The sequence below is a fragment of the Pyrgilauda ruficollis genome, unplaced genomic scaffold (assembly GCF_017590135.1).
Source record: "Pyrgilauda ruficollis isolate IOZ18807 unplaced genomic scaffold, ASM1759013v1 scaffold16, whole genome shotgun sequence".
NCBI lineage: Eukaryota > Metazoa > Chordata > Aves > Passeriformes > Passeridae > Pyrgilauda > Pyrgilauda ruficollis.
In genome coordinates, this window is record NW_024514764.1 from 1,459,294 (window position 1) to 1,484,363 (window position 25,070).

The following is a 25,070-nucleotide window of genomic DNA, read 5'->3' on the forward strand; positions in this document are numbered from 1 at the left end:
TGTGCCAGGCTGGCCCTGCCAACGCCAGCCACACCTATTCCCCATGTGGTGGGAGGAGATTACAGACAGCAAGCCCCTATCTTTTAAAAATAACTGGCAGATGTCACAGAAGAGTAAATGCTTCCCACTCTAAGAACAAGATTTTGAGTTTAGAGCTAAAAAATGGATTAATGCACAGGACTGAATTCTAAAATTTCAGGTAACACAGTTACACGGTGCACTCACGTGGATGCCTTGCAGCAGGAGCAAGCAGCTCCTGTGTTCCAGGCAAAAGCAGTGGAATTGTGTGGTCAGGGCACAGCACAAAGGCAGGACAGGTAGACTCCCACCTTGGCAGCCCCCAGCCCTGCATGTGGCTCAAGGCATTTCAGAGATGTATCCACCTTAGGAAGAACTCTACAAGAACTGAGCAGAATGTGTTTGTACCTGGACACTTAAAGTGATATCACTTTGATAACAGGGACAAGAGAGCGAGAGCATTTGAAATTCTCATCCTTTAATGGTCAATGATAACTTCTGGCTGGTTCTGTGTAATACAATTAAACAATATACTTAAATGTTTCCCAAAAAAAAAAAAAAAAGGAAAAAAAAGAAAGCAGCTCTCACACCCCTTCTTTCTATTGCTTTCTTTCACTGACATTCTGCTGCTGGATTGGACTCCCCTGGCCTAACATACGGATCTCAAGTCACCACACATCCACATCTCAAGTGTAACGAAGAGCTGAAAAACCTTGGTGCACCAGTGATGTGTTATTTGAAAAATAACAGCTCTATCAAACCAAATCCTTCCCAGTCTCCACCGCTTCTCAAAGAGGAAAAACAAAATGTTACTGTGGGAGTCTTAATACACTTGTCTTTGTGGGTTTCTCTCTTCCCTGCTGAAGTCATACAGCATAGAGTTCATAGATCTTCTTTACACAGTACACCAGGGCAGCGAGTGCTATCGTGTTGTGCAGTCTCTTTCTGTGCAGGTCGTCCTTCCTCACCAGCACCACGGGAGTGGACGAGGTGAGCGTATGCAGGGGCAGGCGCGAAAGTTTATAGGCATCGTACTCGACCTGGTACTTGCAGCAGGGATCAAACTGCCAGGAGATCCCGTAGAGGGTGCAGCAAGCCACGCTCAGCACTCCGGCGGGCAGGGAGATGTAGTGAGAATAATCTACTGGCAGTGCCAGGGGGGTGAAGAGGCAGGTGGTGCCCGCCAGCACGGCCGTCTTGTGCAGGCAGTTCCCCACGGTGATCCAGCGCGCCGTCTCGTCCCCGATGCGCGTGGGCTCGATCACGATGTACTTGTACTGCGCCTCCAGTGCCTGCTCCAGCTCGTACTCAAACTGGTCCTGAGCGTTCTCCCCGTTGTAGATCTCGTGCACAATGTAACAGTCCGTGGAGGACAAGGTCACCCTGGTGAGGGGAAATGGAGAATTAAAACTACAGGGCTGAAGGCCAGGCTGTTCACCCACCCGGATGGGAGAGCAGGACAGAAGTGCCCCAAGTGAGGGCAGCCTCTCAAGGTCACTGCCTCGGTTTCACAACCAGCGGCTTCTCAACTCAGGCTTCATTTCACATCAGCTGATTATTCCTGCTGTACAGTAATTCATCCCAAAAGAAGGCAACATATTTTTCTTACCTTTTCCTAATCTGGAGGATCTAGAACAATTTGAGAAATAGGGTCTTGTAACAGTCCTGAAATAGTTTCTCACACTGATACCCAAGCAGAAGCGTCACTCACACCTGAGTGACCACAACACATCACTGAACAAACCCCACAGACTTCAGGAGCTTTCACAGAAACCAAGACAAGCAGCTCACTGATCAGGACAAGCTGCTCTGGGAGGTCTGGAGAGAGGAAGCATCTCCAGATGAACACATTTGCTTTCTGATGCAGCTTGCTATTAGTCCTCCGTATTAACACAGCCTAGTAAATCCATGGTAAATCCAACAAGGATGGCCAAGGAACACTGCTGAAAGGGAAGGTGAAGAAGGCAGCAGAGCATTCAGTTTGTGGCAGAATGCTTCCCTCCCTCTCCTGAAGTGGGATGCAGCAAAGCAAGACATGAACAAGTTTTTGTACTGCTTAAACAGTGAAGAAAGAGCTGCTCACTTCACCTGGGAGCAGACTGCCTGCTCAGGGGATTCAGGGAACTTGTATTGGAGCAGCAGCTTTCAGCTACTTGATGTCACATCAATTTCCACCTTCCCTCCACCACATCACCTTATATCTGCAGCTACCTTCATGTAGAGACTGCTAAGAAATAGGATTATGACTGTTCACCTGCTCTGAGAAAGGGTAAAAACCTGTCCATCAGAACCAGGCAAAATCCTCCCTTCTATGCAAAAATGAATATTTCTGGCATACTTGTGCTTAACCAGAGCAAAACTGAGCACGTGGCCTAGCAAAGATAAAAATATCTAGCAGATTCCTTTAGCAGAAGGAGAACAAATCACACATCTGACCTAATCACAGCAGACAAATCAGCCTCATCCCAACAGCATTAGACCCCCGTGATATCGGGAGGAACACACTGCTGATGTGGAGAACAGAACGAGCACTTTTTGCTCCATTAGTACAGTGGTACTTATGTGCATGCACTGGAAAATAAGGGAGAAAAATACACATTCACAAGCTGCTGTGGCCAAACATTATCCTTAATGTGCAGCTCCACTCAGGCTGCAAAGGGGATTGAGCAGTGGCCAGCTGTAATCAAGAATATTGTTAAATTACAAGCTGCTGCAGACATGGCTGGGTTTGTGACAGCAGCAGACATCAACCAGCAGGACCTGAGAGGCACCACCCTCTCCCAAAGCAGAGTCATAAGCAGTTTCATTAAAAGTCAAGCTGGAATTTATATAACCTACAAGGAAAACTCAACTTACAATGTAGTTATTGAGTTCTTGCAGTGCATTTCCCCCTTGGCCTGTTCATGGGTAGAAAGAAAAATAAAAATCCATGCCAGGGGCTTCTTTAGGGCAATGAGTTGTCAGACATTGGTGGGAAAATTACCATTAACCTTTTCAGCACATGATGTGGTGGGCTCTGATGTTCTGCAGTGAATTGAGATGTATTTAGAGTAAAAAATTAAGAACAGGATCTATATAAGAAGTTTCTAACAAGAAAACAGTTAAGCAGGTATTACAGTGACACCAAGGACACAGCTGGTCATGGTTTCTGCCAAGGATTCTTTTCCCTGATAACAGCTGCTCCAAGTGCAGCTTCTTCCAAATCAAAAATTCCAGTTTCATTGCAAAAGACATAGAGAGGCCTAACTGCACACCACCACCCATGACTTCGTGAAGCCACTTGCTAGGGTATAATGACTTCAGGGAAAAGCTATTGCTGAAAGGCATTTTCAAGCTGGAAGCCAACCCAGTGCTAACTCGACTCTCCAGACAAAATTAATATTTCCAACAAGAAGCACTTTCAGTGTTTTGTAATACCTAGGAACATGCAGATGGGTGGGCAAAACAGAGAAGCAGAATCCAAATTCAACAGAGAACTTCCCAGAGGCTTAGGCACAGCACAGTTGTCATTCCACATCTCCCTGTCATCACTGGGAAAACAGGGATGAAGTGAGCCCATTCCTTCTCTGCCTGTGCAAGAGCCATGGGAACTGAGCTTCTAACTCTAGGAACTCAGTATCTACATTCCATGGGATTTCTCCAGGCTCAGCAGCAGGACAGGTGGCACTAACCCACCAGCCTCATTTCTCCTTGCTCAGCTCTTGCCTGTTCTTCCCTCTGAACACCCCTTTTTTCCTTTTATCATCATTGCACAAGCAGAGCCACGCCACTAACAGCCACCTGTCAGCAGGAATCCAACACTGGCCAGAGGCAGCACTGTCCATCTCCTCTGGAATTTTCTGGCTTGCCAGACTGGAGCTTTATAACAATAAAGTAAGAAAAGCACATGCTTTTTTTTTTTTTTTTTTTGGCCTTCAATGCCAAGACAAGCAGAATTTAAAGTATGTTCTGCTGGGAAAAATAAAAAATCACTGGGAACTGAACAGCACAAAGGCTCCGTCCCTGAAAGAGCCTGCCCCCCAACTGTGCTGTTTCTCCAAATGAGTCCTCTGAAATCAGAATAAATCTCTATCATAGTGCTGAAGCTGCAAATGGCAAAACAGCCAATCCAAAAAAGATATCTGCTTAAATAGGACATGTGAAGAGTCAGCAAAGCAGGCAGCAAGTCTCAATTTCTGCACAGGGATGTGGGGTTATCATGTATTATTTCCACACAAGAACTGGCTGTCCCTGGAGCATGGAAAGCTGAAAACTGTTTGGATTTCAGACAATACAGAAAGAGACACAGATATGTGAGCTTGAGGAGGTTTCAGCTGAGGACTTCACAGAGACAACTCTCCTGACACAGCAGCTGCACACCAACAAATCCAGTCAAAGCAACTGGATTTGCTCAAACACTGGAGGCTGTGGAGTTTGCCTTTTGGAGCTTGTCACCCACCCTGGCCATGACAAACACAACTGCAGAGCTGTGCAAGCAACTCTGGGCTAGCATCCACCACTAATCCGGTGTGGGGATTTGATATAAACTCCATTTTACTTAAAAGAATAGTAAATAACCAGAGAGCACCTAATGCCAGAAAACATAAAATGCTGCCAGGTGTTCAGAAGCCTGTTTACTTGATAGACCAGAGCCTAAAAGCAGTTGTTAGTATTATTCAATCAAATGATTTTCCAGGACCTGTCTCCCCACTCCAAGTAAGAGGGCACAGTTAAAAAGTTGTAGAGCTGTTCTGTAGGAATAGTTCTAGGTCTTATATCCAAATATTTGTTCTACTGCAGCTTTAGGCATTCTGTATTTGAGAACTTTCAGTGTCTCATTCCTGGTGCTGAATGAATGCCTGGATGGGAGAATGTGACAGAACTCTCAGCTATTCAGCACACCAAGATGTAAATCACTTAAAACTCAACAATGTCAAATTTTGGTATTGCCAAAGTTAAAAATAAGGAATCCATTGTTAACAGAGCTACAGCAGCAGGAGGGGCAGAAGTGTCTGTTAGCTATAGAGCAAGCTTCAAATTACATTTGGATTGTCTTCCTAACATGGGAATATGGGAGAGCACCAGGAGAGGGTGAACAATAGCAGCTCCAGCAGTTCATGAAATCCTGAAATGGTTTGGGTTGCAAGGGACCTCAAAGTCCATCCTGTTCCACCCCCTGCCATGGGCAGTGACACCTTCCACTGTCTCAGGTTGTTTCAATTCCCTTCCAACCCTGCCTTGGACACTTCCAGGGATCCAGGGGCAGCCACAGCTTCTCTGGTCACCCTGTGCCAGGGCCTCACCACGCTCTCAGGGAAGAATTTCTTCTGAGGTTCCAGAGCAGCTCCATTTCTCTGCCTCCACCTTGGAAGCAGGCTCCTGGAAACAGCAGCCTGCCTGGTAAATGGAAATTTCAGTTGGACAGTCTCTATGGATGAAGAAATAAGTAACATTCCAAAGAGGAGGCACAATGTCACTCCATGTTTTGCCAGGTGCCAAGTGGCAAAAACAGAAACAAAGGAACAGAGCACTGAGAACAAGGCAGGGGAAAACATCCTGGGAGAACCCTCAGCATCCTCCTACCACTGCCCACCTGCAGGGAGAAGGGCTGAGCCTCCTGAGCTGCCTTCAACCTAATGGCACCTGCCACTTTTTTGGTGAGGGTTTCAAGTAATCCAACTATCTCAGTTCTGGACAAAAATAAGTTCTTTTGAGCCCCTCCCATAACATGTAGGTCAAGTTTGGTAAAGTTTTCTTTCCTGGGCAAGAATTTTGCTCAGAGCACCAAACAATCAGATTAACTGAAAATGGAGATCAGTTTGATAAGTAGTTAAAAAAATTAGAAGAGAGAAGCTTGCAGCAGTGTGATAACACCTGGTCACAAGCAGCACACACAGCCCAGCTCAGCAGTGCAAGAGGGGTTTCGTGCTGGCTGTGCAAGATCTCAGAAAAAGGACATTACAGATGGCCAGAGCATGTCTGGGAGCATTGCTGGCACCTCAGCCAAGCTGGAGGAAGTCAACAGAGTCAAGGCATGACAAATCCAAACACTAAACTTCCCTCCCTCCAACATAAATCCTTCCTGAAATTGAATTTTATTTCAAGATTAAGGAATGAGCTGTGGCCTGGCTTTAATTCTCAGTGGAAATATTCCACCTCCCAGTCACATTCCCCCGTGTATGTTTCTACTCAGGCTATGGTGCACAGAAAGCACAAACACATCCCACCCTGAACACCTGGAGAATTGTTTCTCTGCTGAAGGTCCCCACAGGCTCAAGCCCTCAGCCAGGGCTGTCAGGCCTGGGGCTTTAAGAAGGGCACTCAAGCAGAGGAAGAACAGGAAATGCAGGGTAATAAAGCAAGACTTGAATTCAAAAGATGCACCTTTAATTCAAATAGGAAAAAGGACAGGAGAACACTGGGAAGCTCTTCAAGCAGCCTTAGGGAGGGACAACATTACCTGAACTCTAAGGAAAACATCACCAGACCATTACAACAAATCCAGCCCCAGACAACAAAGAGGTGTCAATTTTAAGTCAACTAATGATTAGCCAGGCTGATGGAAATAGGTCAATCATTGCTGCAAGCAGAGCACCAGAAATCTGAGCAGTGCAGGTAGCAAAAGGGGAGCTCTGTGAGGGCACAGAGCAGCCAGTGCAGGCAGTGGTGATGGCATGGAAGCTGTTCTTTCCAGAGTTTGTCAGAACATCTCTCAGGGGAACAAACAACATGCTGTCCACTGCTCTGGCGGGCACCGGGCTGCCTTTTATACAAAAACACCCAGTACAATCCTGTGTCTGTTCTGTATGAAAAAGTTGTTTTGGTCTACAGATTAACAATTCCCTTTAGACAGGCTCCATTAAAGAGTCTATCCAGAATGAAGAAAAACAAATATTTAGCTGGTTCCCTTCAGTGTTTTTGGTTATTTTGTTTAACATTATTATTTCACCACCAGAGCCAGCTGGAGTTCACAGTCAACATCCTTTGAAATTAATGTCCTTACATTCACCCCTAGCAAAGAAAGCACTTTTAAACCAATTATAGCTTTCTCTGTATCAATAAAGTCACTTATGAAGGGACTCAGTCTCCACAGATATGCTGGTCTATTTTTTTTTAAATAATTTTAAATGAAAGCTGCTCTAGTCTCGCAGCAGACAGGATTTTATTCAGTACTGAGTCTCCTCACACCACCTCCGACACACAAGATGCCTTTTAGAGCGGCTGGCTGACAACTACAAACACTCCTTGAAACAGCTCAGTCACCAGGAAAACTGGATCAGCACATTCAGTTCAAAGGAACGTGTCTTTGGACAAGAATCCTGCCCAGAGTAAGAAAACTGTATTCACCCTATAAAAAGCACATGTCATCATGTGATGACATCAGGTCTGTCAGCGCTGCCTTTGCACAACCGGTGCTGCAGCAGCCGGCACGACGGGCAGGTGTGGTTTGGGATCAGCCACGGGGACAGGCAGAGGCCCAGCCATCCACATCTCCTGCTCTGCAGCTGCCAGGGAGAAGCAGCACCTCGCTGACATCACCCAACACCTTCTGGAATTGTCCTCCTGTCACGTTTGTACAGGGTGACACCTAAAGAAGCACCAGCTTTTGGTGGAGATTGTGAAACGCTGCTCAGGGGAGGATGTGCTGTTCTGTTCTCTTCCATACCCTTCTCACTGGCAAAGGAAAAATAACACATGCAGCAGGTTCAGGGAGTGACTCGTGTTTAGGAATAGTTTTGATCATAAGATCAAGAGCAATCACAGCTTTGAAAAAAGATCACCTCAAACAAACAATTAGATTATTGTACAGGTCATGGATGAAGTTACACAGTAACAACTCACTTTTAAGTCTGCGCCAATTTTCACCCTGGAAGAATAATTGAAGTTATTAAGTGTTCTTTTCCATATTCTGTTTCTTCCCTTCTGCTGGGAGGACACGTCTGCCACACGAAAACTCCACACCTCCCATGCTGGGGCAGTGCCAGCCCGGGGTGCAGACAGTTTTACCACTGTGGTATTCTTAGCTGTTTATTTAAACCACGCTGATGCAGGAATTCCATTGGCCCTTCCAGTTCAATTACTTTTGAATTCCCTGAACACAGGCAGCATTCCTGCAGTTCACATTAGTGCCAGAATTTTCAGGGCTACTTGTGGCTCTCCTTGGCCGGGTAGATTCAACAGCATCAAAGCAAACGCTGTTGGATCACAGCAGGGGAACAAAGTGAAGCAAAAGCCCCAAGACAAATGAAGGGGGATATCAGGGTTTCTAATTAAGAGGGATATCAGAGTTTCGAGGCGAGGCAGCAGGACAAAGGAAAACTCAGAGAACACTGCAGCAGCTGCCGGTTACATCAGTCAGCCCTGGGGCAGAACAGAAAAATGCCAACGTCAGGAAATGCGGGATAAACCCAGACATTTTCAGCAGGTGGAGGGCTGTGCACACAGGTTTTAAAGTAGTTCGACCAGACACTGTCTTAAGCTGTGCCAGGGGAGATTCAGGTCTGACATTTGGAAAGATTTCTTCACAGAAAGGATGATTAAATACTGGAATGGGCAGCCCTGGGAGGTGGTGGAGTCACCGTCTCTGGAGGTGTTCAAGGAAAGACTGGGTGGCACTCAGGGCTCTGCTCTGGATGACGGGGTGGGCATCGGGCTCAGGCTGGACTCGATGACCTCAGAGATCTTCCGAACCTAACTGACTCCGTGACATATCCCTCTGTCTCTTTTCCCCATCTTAAAGTTGCGATTCCCAAACTTCCACCGCTGCTCCGTGGGTATTTCCAGCCTGCGCTGGCCGCTCCTCCGCCCCGGCAGAGGCCGGAGCGCGGTCCCGAGCTCCCTGCCCGCCGCGGCCCCGGCAGAAGGAGGTCACCCTGGAGGACTCGCCGCTCCCTCCCCGCCTTTAAAAATAGCCGTGGACGGAAGGAGCCACCCGGGGCCGGCCCTCCTCTACCCGGCCCCCAGCGCCGCATCCCGCCGCGGGCAGCGCTGCCCCAGACACGCCGCGGGCCGCGCTGACCTTCCCCGGGCCCGGCCCCGCCGAGCGCCCCCGGCCCCTCCGCGCCTCAGCGCGGCCAAGCCGCCGCGGGCGGTGCAGCCCCGCAGCCCCCGCCGCCCCTCGCCGCCGCCCGGCCGCCCCTCACCTGTCCCGGCCGCCGCCGCTGTTGGTGCTGCCGGGGCCCGCGCGCCTCCTTCCCCACGCCGCCATCTTGGAGACACTCGCCTCGCAAATGTCTCCGCCGGCGGCCCGCGGGCGCGCCGCGACGCCCGACGGAAGATGTAGTGCGTAGGGGAGGAGGCGGCCGCTGCTCGGGGTGGGGCTGAGCCCGCCAAAGGACTACAAGTCCCACAGTACATCGCGCCGCCGCACGGCCGCGGGGGGCTCTGGGGCGTGTAGTCCCCTGGACGAGGGCGGTGGGGGCAGGTGGGCAGCGCGGTAAGACCCCGGTGAGACCCCCAGCCTCAGCCCCGTCACCGGTGGCGGAGCGGCTCCGAGGGGCTCGGATCGGCTCGGCCCCGCCGCCCGGGATCCTCCAACCGGTGGGAGGAGCGCGGCGGCGAGTCCCGGCCTGCCCCGCGGCCCCGCCGTAAGGAGATGCGGCTGGCCAGGGTGGGCAGCGCTAGGCAGCCTCAGCATCGCCTCCTGATCCAAAAAACCCAGAGGGTTCCGTCCCTGGAGCATCCCCTGCAAGGAGAGGCGGTGCGGTTTTGGGGTGAATTTCGCCCCTTTAATCAGTCTCGAAAGAGGGGCAGTGAATGGGGAGGTTCCCCTGCTGCAACTCTGAGGAGGAATCAATCACAGAATCACTTAGGAAAAGACCTCAAGATCATCAATTCAATATAAATTTCAATACCAAACGCTTCTCTAGAATTGCAGTGTAGGTTTGGTGCTGCCAGAGGTTTCCCAGCTCCTGTGGATCCATCAGGTTTTGTTTGGGGAGCTTGGATGGTTACTCCAGGGTGCTTGAGCCTCTGCAGGGCTCCCTCTTGCTCCTGGCTGGATTTCTCCCAGAAGAGGAGCCTCTTCATCAGGAATTTTAAGTTCTCCCTCATCAAACAGCAGCTCCTTGCTCCTCACCCCCTCCTTTCTGGGAGCCCTCCTCCATCCTGGCAGCGCTGCCTCTGCATCTCCCATTCCTAGAAAAACCCTCTTTTTGACAACATTATTCCCAAGTGATGTAATGTGACTGAAGAGAACAAACCCCTGGCTGCCTCCACCTCCCCAGGCATCTTGCAGCCGGCAGGGCCCTCCCCCAGCGCTGCTCTCTCAGCTGTATTTTGGGGGGCAGCTGTTTCGGGGGAGGAACAAGGAGGTGTTTGGGAAGCGTGCCCAGCAGCAGAACGTGCAGCAGTGCTGGGACAGGCCGGAGCATGGACCGTGTGGAATGTGGAATGTAAACAGAGCGTGTTACCAGCAACAGCCCAGCCACAGATCCCAAGTGTCCCTCGGGAGCAGCAAACCCCACGCTCCTGCTGCAGCCCAGGGGCAGCTTGTCACGCTGGATCAAATCATAACTGCTCTCCACATCAACCTTCCTGGCAATCTGAGTTATCCAAACTCCGGCCTCGGCCTCTGCAGCCTTCACTGGGAAGTGACACAAATGGCCTGCGAGGATCCTGAGTGCTCAGGCTGTGCTCCCAGCCCTGGGAAGTGCCTTGTGTCCCTCTGAGTCACCTGCCTGCCCACCTTGCTCTGGACAAGCACAGCAACTGGGTATTTAAGTATTTTTGTGCCCATCATAAAGCAGTGGACACAAACACTGAGCGTTTGCTCATTTGCAGGACAACTCCCAAAGACTGGCCTGAAATCCCAAGGAGGAATGATGAAGGAGAGGCAAAGGAGGGGAACCAGTTGTGATCCTGCTCATCCTGAGCTCTGCACAGTCATCAGGAGGTCAGCCAGCCCTGTGACCTCAAACAAAACACAATAATTTCACCCCTTACCTACTGATCCTTTGCAGCGGGAGCATGTGGTCCCCGCAGCACAGCACAGCCACTGCAGCTCAGTTAAGCCACACTTTTATTGTATTGTATTCCATGCATTATGTTCATGTTTTATAGTACGACAGAGGGAGGGATCAAGATAAATGTTAAACATAAACAAGAGCAGAAAGGTCGTTTGTAACAGGTCCTGAGAAGGAAAGGCACATCGTAACCACCGAATCCAACAGAACGGAAACCTTGGACAGAGGAAGACAACGCTGGAGAGCGGATGAGGGAGGGGGTGTTTCAAGTTGGGGGCTGTGGAAGCAGGTTTGACAGCCACCTGCATTCCCCCACCCACCACAGGTCTGTAGTTCAAACGGGTTTGGGGAGCTCAGTATTCAACCAAACCACTTCCACACTCCCGTTGCCCGGGGAGAGTCCAGGATCCCAAACTCCTCCGGGCTTAATCAGCACCAAGGGGCAGCACAGGACTCAAAACTCCTTTCTGCAGACACCAGCTGGGAAAAGGCAGCTGGTGGGGAGCTAGGGAAGGGCTACCCAGCACCGAGGGACCCTGAGCCAGGTCCCACCCGGCCGTGCAGGGTGACAGGAGCACCGTGGGCTGCGGGTATTGCTATTCACTGGCACCGAGGAGGAGGGAAGGCTGGCACAGAGCATGGACACGGCAGAGAAATGGTTGGCACAGCCACTGGCACACATCTCTGTCAGGTCAGACGCCGGGGGGTTGTAGCACCTCGAAGGGAAGCAGCAGCAGAACCGTGGGCTGTGCGGATCGAAGGCAGCGATCGCCGCGGGGATCCAGCGCCGGGAAGCTCGAGGTTCCTGCCAGAGCAGCATGGGGGCTCCAGAGCCAGGCTGGACACGGGACTCTGCCCAGAGAGTGGGCACAGCACACCCTCCAGAGAGCTGACACAACAGGGAGCTGCTGGAGAGTGCACACAGTGGAAGTGAGCACTAAACCAGGGCAGAGCTCAAGCATCGCACCCAGCCCTGCTGTGGCAAAGACACGAGTGTCTTGTCTTGGCTTCCAGGGGACAAAACAGCTCAGCTTCACCTTGGAAGCAAGAGAAGGGATGGTTCACCCATCACAGCAGCACCAGAGCCAGCCTTGCTCCTGTAACTATGTGTTGAAGTGTGTTTTGCATGTTAAAGAAGGAATATTTAGCAGCCCACATTTCTTCTTGAGCCCCTTTAGTTTGTCACCTGCCATCCTTTCCCAGCCCCTCCAAGCCACCCTAAAGGTCACAGCCTGGGTGAAATAAGCAGCAGGAGGGCACAAATGAAGCAGAGGCAGGGCTGAGCTTGAAGCCTTTCCTGAGCAGCACAAGGCAGAGGTGGCTCTGCCCCCTGGCACAGGTGGTGGGCACGGGCAGGGGTCTCACAGCCTGCAGTGTGCAGGGCAGGGATGGAGGCTGGGAGTTTTGGAAGCCTGAGAGGGCTGTGCTGTGCTGGTGATGGGCAGCCCAAAAGCATGGGCAGGCAGCAAGGGTTCTCCTCAAACTGGTGGCCAGGGGCAGCTCAGGCTGGAATCCTGGAATCCCTTTCCAAAGGGTCTCCATCTCTGGCCACCCCAACCAGGAGAGAAGATTGTGGGAGTTTTTGCCTTTGCTGCCATGCATTTTGTGCTGGGCTCTGGGAAAGGGCTGAGCTGCCTCTCACCTGGGGCTTGTCACTCCGTGGCACAGATTGTAAACTTTAGTCCCTGCTGAGCTGAGCAAGGTCTGGGTTTGGTCTCCAGGTGAGAGGCTCTCCATGTCCTGCCTGGCTGCAGCCCCAGTGTCTGCTCAGGGCTGGGGGTGTTGAAAACATCATCTCCCTCACCACAGCCCTGCCTTGGCAGGCTACAAAGTCCTAAGAGCTCAGTGTGAGATGCTCTGAGGTGTAGCTCAGGCCCTGGAAAATGCAGGTAAGGCAGGACAGGCAGCAAGCTGGAACCTGGCAGTGCCCTGCCATCATGGTGTTACCTCCACATCTGAGTGTGGCAATGCTGGGTTGTGCTACAGAATCATCATCCACCGAGGTAAGAGAACAAAATGAGGGGGTTCCTGCTGCTGGCCAAGGTCCCCACGATGCTGCCAGTGCTCTGAGCTTGGAGCTGTGAGGAGGCCCTGAGCAGACAGGTAATGCCATCAGCCAGGGCTTCTTTCCCAAGGCTGTAAGGAGAAGCCATTGGAATCCAAGTGGATGCAGGCAGCTCTAGCACTGAACCCTGGGGATGAGCCAGGAGCAGGTCCTGGAGGCCTCACCCTGCTGCTCTCAGGATGTCCTGATGGGGCTGATCTGGGGCACTGACAGGGATGCAGAGATGGAGGAGAGAGAGGTGGGGAGAGCCTTCCTCTTCAGCTGCAGGAAACCACCCTGGTGCCCTGGGATGTCCCTCACCGCTCAGGCCAAGGCTGGCTGTGGGGCTGGTCTCTTCTCCTGAGCAGGCTGTGTCCACACCAAGGGCAGGGAGACAGGAATAACAGTCCATGACCCTCTGGGATGCCACTTCAGGGTTGTGTACAGAAGCTGGGCAGGAGCTGGCATCTTCATGGAGCAGCATCTGCAACTCACGTTTCTTCCTCTGCACACACTCTGCCACTGCAGTCCAAGTCCACTCCTCACAAGGCTCTTGTCTCTGGGCTCGAAGGTGTCACCATCCCAGTGTCTCCAGAGCCAGGGCAGCAAAGCCCCTGAGGTGCCACCATGGTCCACATGTTCTGGGATGTACTGCACGTGGCCTTGGACACGGCTTGGTGCCCACCAGCTGCTGCAGGGGATGAGCCTGACACAGGGCTGAGCTCCTCCAACACCTCCCTCTGTCCCACAGAGCTTAATCCACAGCATCTCCCCAGCTGCCAGGAGGAAAGGGGGGCTGGTACCCCATCAGCAGCCCTAACCAACATCCCCCAGCAAGTTCAGAGCTGTCGCCAAGCAGGGGGGAGAGGATGAGGTGCAGAACAAGTCATGCCCTGGCCTTGCGATGGAGTTTGGTGGAAAAATCACCCTCTTCTATCCCCTGGCTTGGGAAAAGCACTGGTGGGCACCACGTGTGCCCAGGGGCCATGCTCACACGTGGGCAGAGGAGGAGGTGCCCGCGCTCTCGCACCGCATGGACACGCTTAAAAAAACTGGGAATTGCCAGAGTGGGAAGGGGTTTCCTGAGACTGCAGAGAAGCCAAGGCCGCCTTGAACAGTCAGGGCCAGGTGTGCTGGTGTGGGAGCAGTCCTGCCTTAAGGCTGCAAGTGTTCCAGGTACTGCGGCAGCGGGTTCTCCTTGACGTATTTCTGAATGTACCAGCACGTCAGGTGGGCCTTCAGGTCCTCCTCCACCACAAAGTCCAGGGCTGCCTGCAAGCAGGGCACATCAGATGGGTCACAACCAACACCCCCAGCCTCGTGGGAGTCCTGTACCCCTCACCCAGATGGGGGAAGCAGCAGGAGTCCCTCAGGTACCCCCTGGGTGAGGCAGGTGGAGGGAGAGGCCCCCCACCGTTGTGCTTATGGCTCCCTGTTGCAGTGTGTTTTCTTTAGTTTTATTGGTATGCTTACTGTTCAATTTGTGATTTTGCAATCCCCTTATGCCACTCCCTACCAAGTTTTAAACCCCCACCTTCCCAGTTGCCAATCCCTCCTATCCCTGCCCTTTTTTCCCCTGAATCCCCCTTGCTTCCCCCTCGCACTGGGTGTCAATTCTCCCCCAAACCTGCCCTCTCTTCTGGAGAATTCCCTATTTTGTGTCCTTTGGAACCCTATTAGTTTACCCAAGTTATTCCCCTCCCTAGTTGCTCCTTTATTGGTTCAAGTGTAAAATACCCTGCCCTCAACCCTGCCCAGCCCAAGGCAGGCAGAGGGCTCAGGAGGGCAGTGAAGGTTTGAGAGGAGGGGTCCAGCTCGAGCTGAGGTGAGCCATCAGCCCCTGCACAAGGGATTTTTGCTGAGAAGAGGAACAGGCTGAACCTGGGCGAGTGGCTGGATTTGCTGACACTTACCCAGCTCCTCTTGCCACAAAAACCAGGAATGCCTAACCCCAAATTTCCATCTGCCCCGCCAGCCACCCCATCTCCCATCAGAGCAGGATTCCCACAGGGCACACACGCAATTCCAACGTGACAGGGCCTGGTTCAGCCAGGATCTTCACCCACAGCTGGGGTGGCAGCAGCCCCTGCCCTTCTGGGAGGCTGGGGCCGTACCTTTGCCAGGTGCTTGGCTATTCCTCTCCCTCGGTAGGCATCCGGCACCTCCGTGTGCTGCAGGTCCACGATCCGCTTGCCCACGTACTCGTAGAGCAGCACGGCCTTGTCGTGGCAACCTGAGGGTGGCACAGAGGGTGAGGCTTGGGGTGTCACCAGAGAGACCTCAGCAGGGGATGGGACAGGGGTGAGGCTTGGGGTGTCACCAGAGAGACCTCAGCAGGGGATGGGACAGAGGGGTGAGGGTTGGGACAGAGGTGTGAAGGTTGGGATGTCCCCAGAGAGACCCCAGCAAGGGATGGGAGAGAGGGATGAGAGTTGGGACGTCCCCAGAGAGCCCACAGCAGGGAATGGGAGAGAGGATCGAAGGTTGGGATGTCACCAGAGAGCCCACAGCAGGGAATGGGGAGAGGATTGAAGGTTGGGATGTCACCAGAGAGCCCACAGCAGGGAATGGGGAGAGAATTGAAGGTTGGGATGTCACCAGAGAGCCCACAGCAGGGGATGGCACAGAGGGGTGAGAATTGGGATGTCCCTCAAGAACCCACAGCAGGGAATGGGACAGAGGATTGAGGGTTGGGATGTCCCCAGAGTCCCCAGCAGGATGGGCAGTTTTGGGGCTGCTACATCACCCCTCGTGCCATGGGAATGGCTCTGGTGCTGGGTTTCAGTGGTGGCTTTGCTTTCAGTGACACCTGGATGTCCTCACTGGTCCCCCCAAGGTGTGAGAAGGGCCTTTCCAAGCCCCAGGAGCAGGAGCAGGTTTTTGACCCAGCCCTGAATCAGTGATGCCAGCTCAACATGTTTAGGGTAGGAAAGCAGCTGTGGGGAGGGAGGAGATGTGTTGATGGAGGGGGAGAGGAAAAAGAAGAGGGAGAAAAGCAACAAAGCTGACCCAGGTAACAGCCAATTAGTTTCTCCTCCAGCACAGGGTTTTTTTTTGTTGTGGGACATAAAACAGGACAAGACTCCTTGGTCTGGTGTTGCAGCATTGTCTAGACACGTTTTGGGGAAGATGCTGGGGAGGTGAATCCACAAAGACACAGGAAAGAGCACACACAGGTGTGCAAGGGGGGCTGTGCACACAAATTTACATGTACACACACACAGGCTTCCTGTTTCAACACCCTGACCTTTCTCACAGCAGCTCAGTTACAGGGAAAAAAGCAGTTTCAGCTCATGTATAAATCAGGAGTCAGAACACCCCTCTGGTTTCACCCACAGAACCTCAGCCTTCAGTGCAAAAGCAAATGTTTCATTTCTAGAGAGTTTCTGTACTTAAAAGTGAGTTTCAGAAATGCAAGATCCTAATCAAAGAGACAAGTTTGATTAAAATAATGGGGACTTTTCCTTCTCTCCAGTGTTTTTTAAGGCTGGAGGGCTGCAAAGTTCACCTGCATTCAGGATGTGCTTTAGCTGAGCTCAGTACACTCCATTTCACTGCATTTCAGCTGACAACTCCAGCCCAGTTTGCCTCACCCCTGTATTCAAGAGAAACTAGAAAGGAGCCCATTGGAATTTTGTGTTTCCAGAGAAGCAGCTCAAGCTTTTATTCCTGCTCCTTTTATGCAGACACTCAATTCTCCTACACTGGATGGAAAACTTCACATTTCCACACCAACTTTATTCCTGCTGGTTTCTGCCCACTCCTTCTTGTGCCAACATTGTTCTTGGGTGGACATAAATAATTTCCCTCCCTGCCATTCCCCCAAGTATTTCTAGGCTTCAGTCCTGCCCCTCTCAGCTCTGGCTCGCCAAAAAGCTTTGAGGTTTCCCCCAGACAGAAAAGAGGGAGCACTGCAGTGTTTCTCCATGTGGATCCAGGCACCCCAAAACAGCCAAGGGAGCAGATGAAGCCCTTCCCCAGCAGCACAGACCTGTCTTGCTGGAGGGAAACCTGCCCAGGCTGGGGCATGAGGTGCCCTCACCCTCACAGAGCATTTGGTGGCAGCTCTCAGGGGTGGCAAGGGCAGAGTTGGCAGCACCAAAGGCTGTAAAATGATCTTATAGCAGCAGCTTTCACTCGTTCCAGCCCTTCCACACCACTCTCCTCCCAGGCTAAAACTTTCCATAGCCTCTGCCTGAAGCTTTGAGAAGTTTAAAACTAAATTGACCACAGAACAGAAGATCTTTTTCCTTTAAATACACTTTTAAAATATATGATCTGTTTAGAAGTATCAAAGACACAAATGCATTTTAAAGCAGGAGGTGATCAGTGTTTGGAGGATCTCAGCCATGTCCTGGACAGGCTTTTCCTGGATGTTCCCTGTACCACAGCAGCACCACAAACCCCAGCCAGGACAGGAGCTGCAGAGTGCCACCAGATCAACACACACAGAAAGGATTTTACAACCAGCCTGATTTTACAACAGAGTGCTGCTGGAAACTGAGCCCAGTTCAGAAAAAAACATCCCAGCTCAGCCAAGTGCACCATCACATCCCCACCTCAGTGGCACAGCACACGAAACCAAGGACACACAGGGTGTGGTGTGGGGCCTGCAGGTCACAGCCATGCCTTGGGAAGAGCCAACCCTGCTGCTGAGTGCTGCCTGGCCATGGGGGCTGCTCCCAGGAAAGCTGGGGGGGCTGGAAGCAGCGCTGAGCCTTCCAGCTCCAGTTTGGTGCAATCCCCCCAAAGAGAGGGGGCACAAGCAGAAACCCACCAGAACGTGGCACAAGAGACACCTCCTGCCAGCCTGCAGCCCGTGCCACCCCCTGGGCTCTGGGACAGGAGTTGATCAGCCTGCACAGACAGAGCTGGGCACACAGAGCCTGCCCTGGGGTTTGGCTCACTGACACTGGGCAAGTGGAGTGGATGCAAATCAGCACAGCCAGAGAGGAGCAGGATGGCAGCAATGGCAGCACAGCTGGTGCCCTGCTCGCCCTCTGTCCCTCCCTCCACTCACAGGGGGCACAGGGAAGGGGAAGCTTTTCTGGGAGCTGGGCAAGGACCAGGTCTAACCTTGCTCTCCATGGAGGGGTTGGTTCCAGCAGGATCTCAGCCCTGAAGCCAGACACAAGTGCCCAGGCTGGATGGCTCAGGGGCCTGGGGGAGCAAGCAGAGAGCCCAGTCCCAGCCCAGCTGAGGAAGGGACACATCAGGCACCTGGCAGGACACAGGCACCCCACCCCAGCCAATCCCTCACTGCCCTCCTTTCCTGGCACAAAGTACCCAGCAAGGGGAGCTGCAGCACTGCAGGACTGTCCCTTTTCCCTTCTCCCTGTCCCCCTGCACCAACCCCAGGCCATGACACCCCTTTGTGTGCCCAGGACCAGGGCAGGGCCCTGGCTGCTGCCTGCAAGGCCAATTTCTGTGCCTTTGGAGAAGCCCCTGCGCTCCAGCTCCCTTTGGACACTGCTGCAAAGCCGTTCCCTGGGAGCAGGGGGACAGAACAAATGCCAGCCCCATCTCCCAGGAGCCAGCTCAGGTCTTCTGCTGCTGAGCCAAACAGATTGGGGAAAAAAAAAAAAAAGGCAAAATCTGCGTGTGGGGTGAGCTGAGAGGACAAGAAGTCCCAAGGAGCTCGTGCATCCCAAGCTGGAGCTCTGCCTGCCACGGGCTGGCCTCACTCCCCAGGGAGCTACTGGCACGTTACTACGGAGAGAAAACACAACAGAGCACAACAGCCAGAGTGGAGACAGCACAGCCTCGAGGAGGGGCCCCTGGCAGGAATGGCAGCAGGGGGGGCTGCTTTGGAGCAGGTTCCTGTTTAGGAGCTCTCTGCAGGCGCCTGTGGCACGGGAGGAGCGGGGATGTCTTTGATGCAGGGCCTGGTGACAGATCCCCTGGTCCCTGCTGCAAACTCAGCACCTTCCCCCCTCCTGAAAGCATCTGCCCCATCAGGCAGGAAAGCTCCAAGGCATGACCTGCTCCAGTTTTCCCAATAAACCTGAGCTTGGGCTGCTGGACAAGGAGCTCCTGAGACTCACATCAGCAGTGGGCAAAGCAGGAGCTTCCAGCCAAAATCCTGCCCAAGTCCAATCCTGCCAAAATCCAATCCCAGATGGGGAGGGGTGGGAGGTTTGGGAAGTGTGGTGTGCTGCAGCCAGCAGAGGTGTTGGAGTTGGAATGTGTGAGAAGCCTGAGCATCCCTGAGGAACTGGAGCTGCTCCATGCTCCTGGTGAGCCTGTCTCCAGACTGGAGAGCCCAATGGGTGTGATGGGCATCAAGAAGTCACAGCAGCTGCTGCTAAAAGCTCTTCCCCTGCCCCAAATATCTGTGCCAGCAGCTGGACCAACCAGCCAACTGCTTTGGCATAGGGGTTCCCTTTGGGTTTCTTGTTTTGACCTGAAATTTCATCTCAGATCCAAAGAAATACCCAACTACTCCTGACAAAACCAGCCTATATGATTCCCATGGAAGCTTTTAGCTTTGACAAATTGATGTTTTCCAAGAGAGTCTCTGCACAGGGAGGTTTCTGGCTGGCTCAGGCTGTTAGTCACATCCTAACCCATTACAAATCCAGTTGGGCGCCTTTCTGCCCTCCTCTCCAGGGATAACGAGGCTCACTGAGGTCTGGTTATAATCAGCTTTACTTTCAGCTTCTAAATGCTCCTTCATTTGGGATGCAAGGGGAAAGGGAACGTGTTCAAGTGAAGCAGCTGTTCCTATCAGAGATTTAGCAGCTACTGCAGCAACGAGGGGAGAGAGGGGAGGAATCAGCTGAGCAAGGAAGGGCAAGCCCCAAAAACTCGAGTGCAATTCATCTTCCGTGTGCACAAGGAGGAAGTCCTGACACGAGGTCACACAGGGGCGCAGAGGCAAACACAGGATGATGCTGAAAATGAACACTTTCACAACCAGTTCACAGCTTTCACTGCCTCAGCCTCCTGCTCCAGGGATTTCCAGAAATTCATCACCATGCAAAGTTTTCCACCCAGCATCACACCACCATAAACCACCAGCTGTCAAAGTCTGGCTGCTTGGTCCTCATGCCTGGTGCACCCATGTTTTCCCAGGGTGTCATCCACACTAAACATTTAGCAGAAATTAGGACATCACAGGAAAGCTGACCCTGGAGCCCACAAAGTGCTGCTCATCTCTGCCACAGCTCAGTGACACGGGACAAGGGTGCTCTCTGAAGGACACGGAGGTCACTTTGATGCCAAAATCTGTGCCCGACCCATTTCTTGTCACTCCCTGCTTGCTGCAGGGAAAACCTCCCGGGGCATTCCACGCCAGTGATGCTCATCGTGCCAGGAGGGACAAAGAGCAGCGCAGGAAATAAACACCCTGCCATGCACTCCCACAGAGATGTTATCTCCTGACCAGCTTCCAGGGCTTGGCTGCCACCAGCAAGTGCCTAACAAGGAGGAGGAGAGGTGGATCACCCACTCCACGTGGATGTTAGTCAGCACAGCAGCACGGACACCATCCAGCAGGACGCTGCTCAGCTCGGCTGCCCTGCGTGGCTGAACTCACAAAAAAGGGCTCAGACTCCCTGAACTCCCAGAAAAAAACACAACCTCGACCGTGGGGATTCACCTGGCTGAGGCCATGGCCACACTGGATGGGGCTTGGAGCAACCTGGTCCATGTGTGGACACACAGAAGGCGTCCCTGCCCAAAGCTGGAATGAGATGAGCTTCAGGATCCTCCCATCCCAAACCACTCTGGGATTCTGTGACTCCACGACCCCCTCCTGAATCAGGAGGTTCTGTGCTGATTCACACACGACTCCCACAGCTGATTCTCTCCCTCTCAAAGTTCAGCTCTCCAGTCACGACTCAGCCCTGCTCAGCCACCAAACGCTGCTGGGCCCACGGTGTGGCTGGCAGAGCTTTTATCCAGAAAACCACGATGAAAGATTTCGTTTCCCTAATAATTGTTGACCCTTGGCTGGGACAATGCTCTGGTGGTGGCAGTGGGGACCTGGCACTGGGAGCTCGTCTGATCCCAGGCTGAAATAAGCACTTGGTGAAATTGTTTTCTCCTCACCCGTCTCCTCCTTCCTCGCTCCACCACTGCCGAGCCTCCAGCCTGCACTTTGTAATTAGTGGTTGAAATGAAAATGGGGTGGGGGGGGGAGAAGAGAAGTCTAAAATAAAATCTGGACTATTCTTGTTGTTTTATCGATGAAGCCTCCTGCATTCCCTATGATTTCTGAATTACACTGTGTCCTGTCTGTGCCCTGTCTGTGCCCTGTCTGTGTCCTGCCTGTGCCCAGCCTGTGCCCAGCCTGTGCCCAGCCTGTGCCCTGCTCTGCTCGGCTGTGCAGGGCAGCCCCAGCCCCGGCCCCTGTGGATGCTCTGACCAGGTTACTCCAAGTGCCGTCCAGCCCGGCCTTGGACACTCCCAGAGATCCAGGGGGAAGCCACAACTGCCTGGGGCAACCTGTGCCAGAGCCTGACCACCCTCACAGCAGAGAAATCCTTCCCAATATCCCATCTAACCCCTCCCTCTGGCAGTGGGAAGCCAGTCCCCCTTGTCCTGTCTCTCCATCCCTTGTCCAAATCTCTCTCCAGCTCTCCTGGAGCCCCTTTAGGCCCTGGAAGGGGCTCTGAGCTCTCCCTGGAGCCTTCTCTTGTCCAAGCTGAACAGCTCTGTCTCTCCCAGCCTGGCTGCAGAGCACAGCTGCTCCATCATGTATCACACACATGACATATCACATGCCCATCGCATCTGTGACCCCAGAGCTCCCAGTGAAGGAGCTGAGAGTGCCCGAGGTGTCTGAGCTGGCTGTGCACTGGCACAGGCTGGCAGCTGCAACAGGAACAGCAGCAACACCTAAATTCAGAATAAAGAATAGTTCACCAGCAGCTTCTGTGCACCTGAACACCACCATGTAGCCTGGCCATTGTTTACTCATCCCTTCGGCTCCTGCTGTCCTGTGGGAAAGGGATTTGTAAAGAATTCAAGGCCATAGAATAGGAGGCGATAGTGGGGAAAAAATGTAAGTGATTGGTGGTAAAAGTTACAGCACCATTGTGTGGCAAAAGCTAATGGACTGAAAAACATTTATAAAGTATTGTAACCAAGAAATAAGTTAGCTTCTGATAGGATGGCATTGAGTTTTACATCTCTTGTGTCTCACTATTCATCGGGACTGATGACAGAATAAAATCTTTCCAAACGCCTCTCAGTTGCCCTATAAAAGCCAAGAAAACCAGCACAGCCCGAGTTGCAGCTGAGGAATTCCCTGGATTTGGTAGCTGTGTGCTGCTGCCCTGGCTGTGCTGGTGTTTGCCTGTCAGGGTCTCCTGCTCCATCCCCACTCCATGGAGCCTGGCCCTGCAGCACCCCTGGCCCCACGGAATGGGTGTCTGCTGGAGAGGGGGCTTCATTCCCTTCCTTCTCCATGAATATTGAGGAGATGTTCTCCTCCCCATGCCCTCCCTGGCAGCCTTTGCTCCCACACGTGTGGTGGTGCAGGGAGGAACAAACAGCAGGGGAATGCAGGGAATGCAAACACTGCAGCGGCCAGGCCCAGCGCTGCTGGCAGGGAGCAGGGAGGAAGGGAAGGGGATCACTGGCACCATCCCAGAGCTGACAGGGAGGGCTGATGTCCTGCAGCACACAGGGATGCTCGGGACACAGCGGGAGCCTCAGGAGGGAGGAGAAGCAGGTTTTGCCCAGGGTGAGCAGCTCCTTGCTGCTCTCTTGGTCACCCACAGCCCCTGAAAGCACGGACAGGCTTTCCATGGGTGCCAAAAATCCGACAGCCTTGCCAAAATCTCTGTGAGCACTCAGGCTCCAGTGCCTCTGATCATTCCCTGGGATAGCAGCTCACACGAGGAGGGGCAGAAGGAGCCATGGGAAGCTGCAGAAGAGGAGAGGTCTCCCAAGAGACCCCCAAGCCCTGCCATGGATGGGAGGTGACTTCATGGCTGCTTCTGGTGCCTTCCTCACAGTATGTATTTGTATGTAAATTTTGAGATAAATGTTGATTTAGAAATGTTATGGAAGAGGATAGGTATTGTTGAGAGAGAAATGGAGTTAGAAAGAAGTTTCAAAAGATAACCTTGCAAATAAGACTAGATACTTTGGAGAAATAAAATTATGAAAAATGTATTGGGACCCACGAGGGGTAGATTTGGATGATTGGTTTTAAGGCATCTACAGCATGGTGTGGCAAAAAGCTGATAGGCCAAGAAATGCTTACAGTGTATTGTAATTAGGAAATGGTTGGGTTCTGATTGTGATGATGTGAATTATAACACCTGTATATATAACACCTCACCCTTCTCACGAGACTGAAAATGGAATTAAAGTTTTTAAAGAGCCGCTCAGCTGCCCCATCTCTGGGTCAGGAAAAAAATATTATCCAACACCCGAGCACTGGCTCAGCCCAGAGCTGTGTGGATCAGCTCAAACCGCACTGCTGATCCCAAGTCAGCAAGATCTTTTATCCAAGATGTGGATAAATGCCAGAAAGGGCCCCTCAGCTTGCCCAGCCCTGCACTGACACCCACAGCTCTTGCATCAGCGCTGATGACCCACGGCTGGGCTGCAGAGCCCTGGCTTTTTTTTTTTTTTTTTTTTTGGAAAGACTCCTCCTGGTCTGTGTTGAAAGACTTGAAAGGTGGTGAATCTCTGGGGAAGGTAATTGCTCTCCCCATTAAAAACCTGTAATTTATTTTCCATTTGAACTCTTCCACCTTCGGCCTGCCGCTGGATCTGGTGCCTTTGGTGCTGGATCACAGCTCTGCCTGAGGCACCCGTGCAGCCACAGATCCCAATCCCTGCAGCTCCTTCCCTCTGGCAGGGATTCCCTTCCACTGCCTGCCTTTGAGGAGGTTTTTCCAGTCCTCAAATTCATCCCAAGTGCTCTGCAAAGCTGAGAGCTGGCCGTGGCAGAGCAGCTCTGATCTCACCAGCCTGTCTGCAGTTGCCAGCCCTGCAACCCCTCCTCTGGATCTTTACGGATCACACTGAGAATTCCAGCCAGAAAATGGCACTTGGAATCTCCTTTTTTTTTTTTTTTGCTTTTTCGACTGCATCTCTCACATGCTGCCCAGCACTTGTGCCTGCAGCCCAGCTCGGGTGGCTGTGGGAGCATCCTTACCCCGGGATGTGCCACGTCCAGGAGGGATTGATTCCTCAGGGACTCAGAGAGGAATTAACCACAGCATCACAGGGTATCCCGAGCTGTGAGGGACACACAACCCCAGGCCCCAAATCCCACCCTGTGGTCCAAACACCGCTGGAGCTGTGGCAGCCTTGGGGCTGCGCCCATCCCCTGGGGAGCCTGTTCAGTGCTTGATCACTCTCTGGGGACAGAATCTTTCCCTGATACCCAACCCAAGCCTCCCTGGCCCAGCTCCAGCTCCTTCCTTGACTCCCCGTCCATTTCCCAGCCGGACGCACCGCTGGCACCCGTGCAGGACCCACGGGAGATGCGGCGAGCTGGCCATCCTTAGCTGACAGGTGAGGTGCGTGGGTCGAGTAGCAGCACAGGACGGGGACCCCTGGGGATGCTCCGCGCCCCAGCCCCGCGGGTTCCGCGGCGGGGCCACACCAGCGAGGGGACACCGAGGCCACCTCCCCTGAGGAGCTCCACCGCCCGCCCGCCTCACTTCACCCTCACAGCAGCGCCCAAGAACCGCAAAGCCGTTTCCGCGCGGGGACCTTAGCCACGCCCCCGGCGCGGCGCTGGCCAATGGCGGCGCGGGGGCGGGCCCGGCGGGGCGGCTGCCGGCGGGGCCGCGGNGGGACTCGCGGGCTCCGCTCGGGCCGGGCCCGCCGGGCTCGCACAGCGCCATGTCCCTGCCCAGAGGTACGAGCGGGCTCGGAGGGGCGGCCGCGGCTGGGGGGTAACGGCGGGGCCGGGGGTAGCCGCGGGGTCGGGGCTGTTGCCCAGCCCGCCGGGTTTGGGCTCCGGGAGGCCTCCTCTGCGCGGGGCCCGGTGGTTCCGGAGCCGCGATGCGCGGGGCTGCGAGCCCTCGGTGGGGCTGTGCGGAGGGGCCGCGGGGAGTGGGGTGGGGGGGAAGGTGTGAGGCTGCGTTTGGCGT

At 53.2% G+C, this 25,070-nt stretch overlaps 3 protein-coding genes across 3 annotated transcripts in view; 1 reads left to right on the forward strand and 2 right to left on the reverse strand.

Moving 5' to 3' along the window:
• Nucleotides 1–482: 482 nt before the first annotated feature.
• Nucleotides 483–9,293, reverse strand: TMEM11 (transmembrane protein 11). Its single transcript, XM_041462657.1, has 2 exons — nucleotides 9,141–9,293; nucleotides 483–1,401 (listed from the first exon to the last, which is right to left on the reverse strand). Exons 1-2 carry the CDS (start codon nucleotides 9,203–9,205, stop codon nucleotides 885–887), a joined length of 582 nt encoding a protein of 193 aa, XP_041318591.1. The 5' UTR covers nucleotides 9,206–9,293; the 3' UTR covers nucleotides 483–884.
• A 1,707-nt stretch (nucleotides 9,294–11,000) lies between these two features.
• On the reverse strand, nucleotides 11,001–24,821 carry NATD1 (N-acetyltransferase domain containing 1). Its single transcript, XM_041462098.1, has 3 exons — nucleotides 24,647–24,821; nucleotides 15,120–15,238; nucleotides 11,001–14,277 (listed from the first exon to the last, which is right to left on the reverse strand). Exons 1-3 carry the CDS (start codon nucleotides 24,819–24,821, stop codon nucleotides 14,161–14,163), a joined length of 411 nt encoding a protein of 136 aa, XP_041318032.1. The 3' UTR covers nucleotides 11,001–14,160.
• MAP2K3 (mitogen-activated protein kinase kinase 3) overlaps nucleotides 24,734–25,070 on the forward strand; it is a 30,575-nt gene continuing 30,238 nt past the window's right edge. The window contains exon 1 of the mRNA XM_041462579.1: nucleotides 24,734–24,835. Within this exon, the coding sequence (XP_041318513.1) occupies nucleotides 24,820–24,835 (16 nt within the window). The 5' untranslated portion in view covers nucleotides 24,734–24,819. The remainder of the gene's footprint in view (nucleotides 24,836–25,070) is intronic.

Bases quoted from the DNA above. Each gene is read 5' to 3' on its own strand.
- TMEM11 (XM_041462657.1), bottom strand. From the start codon at position 9,205: ATGGCGGCGTGGGGAAGGAGGCGCGCGGGCCCCGGCAGCACCAACAGC. The intron at 1,402-9,140 runs GTGAGGGGCGGC...TCCCCTCACCAG, and splicing joins AGCGGCGGCGGCCGGGACAG to GGTGACCTTGTCCTCCACGG.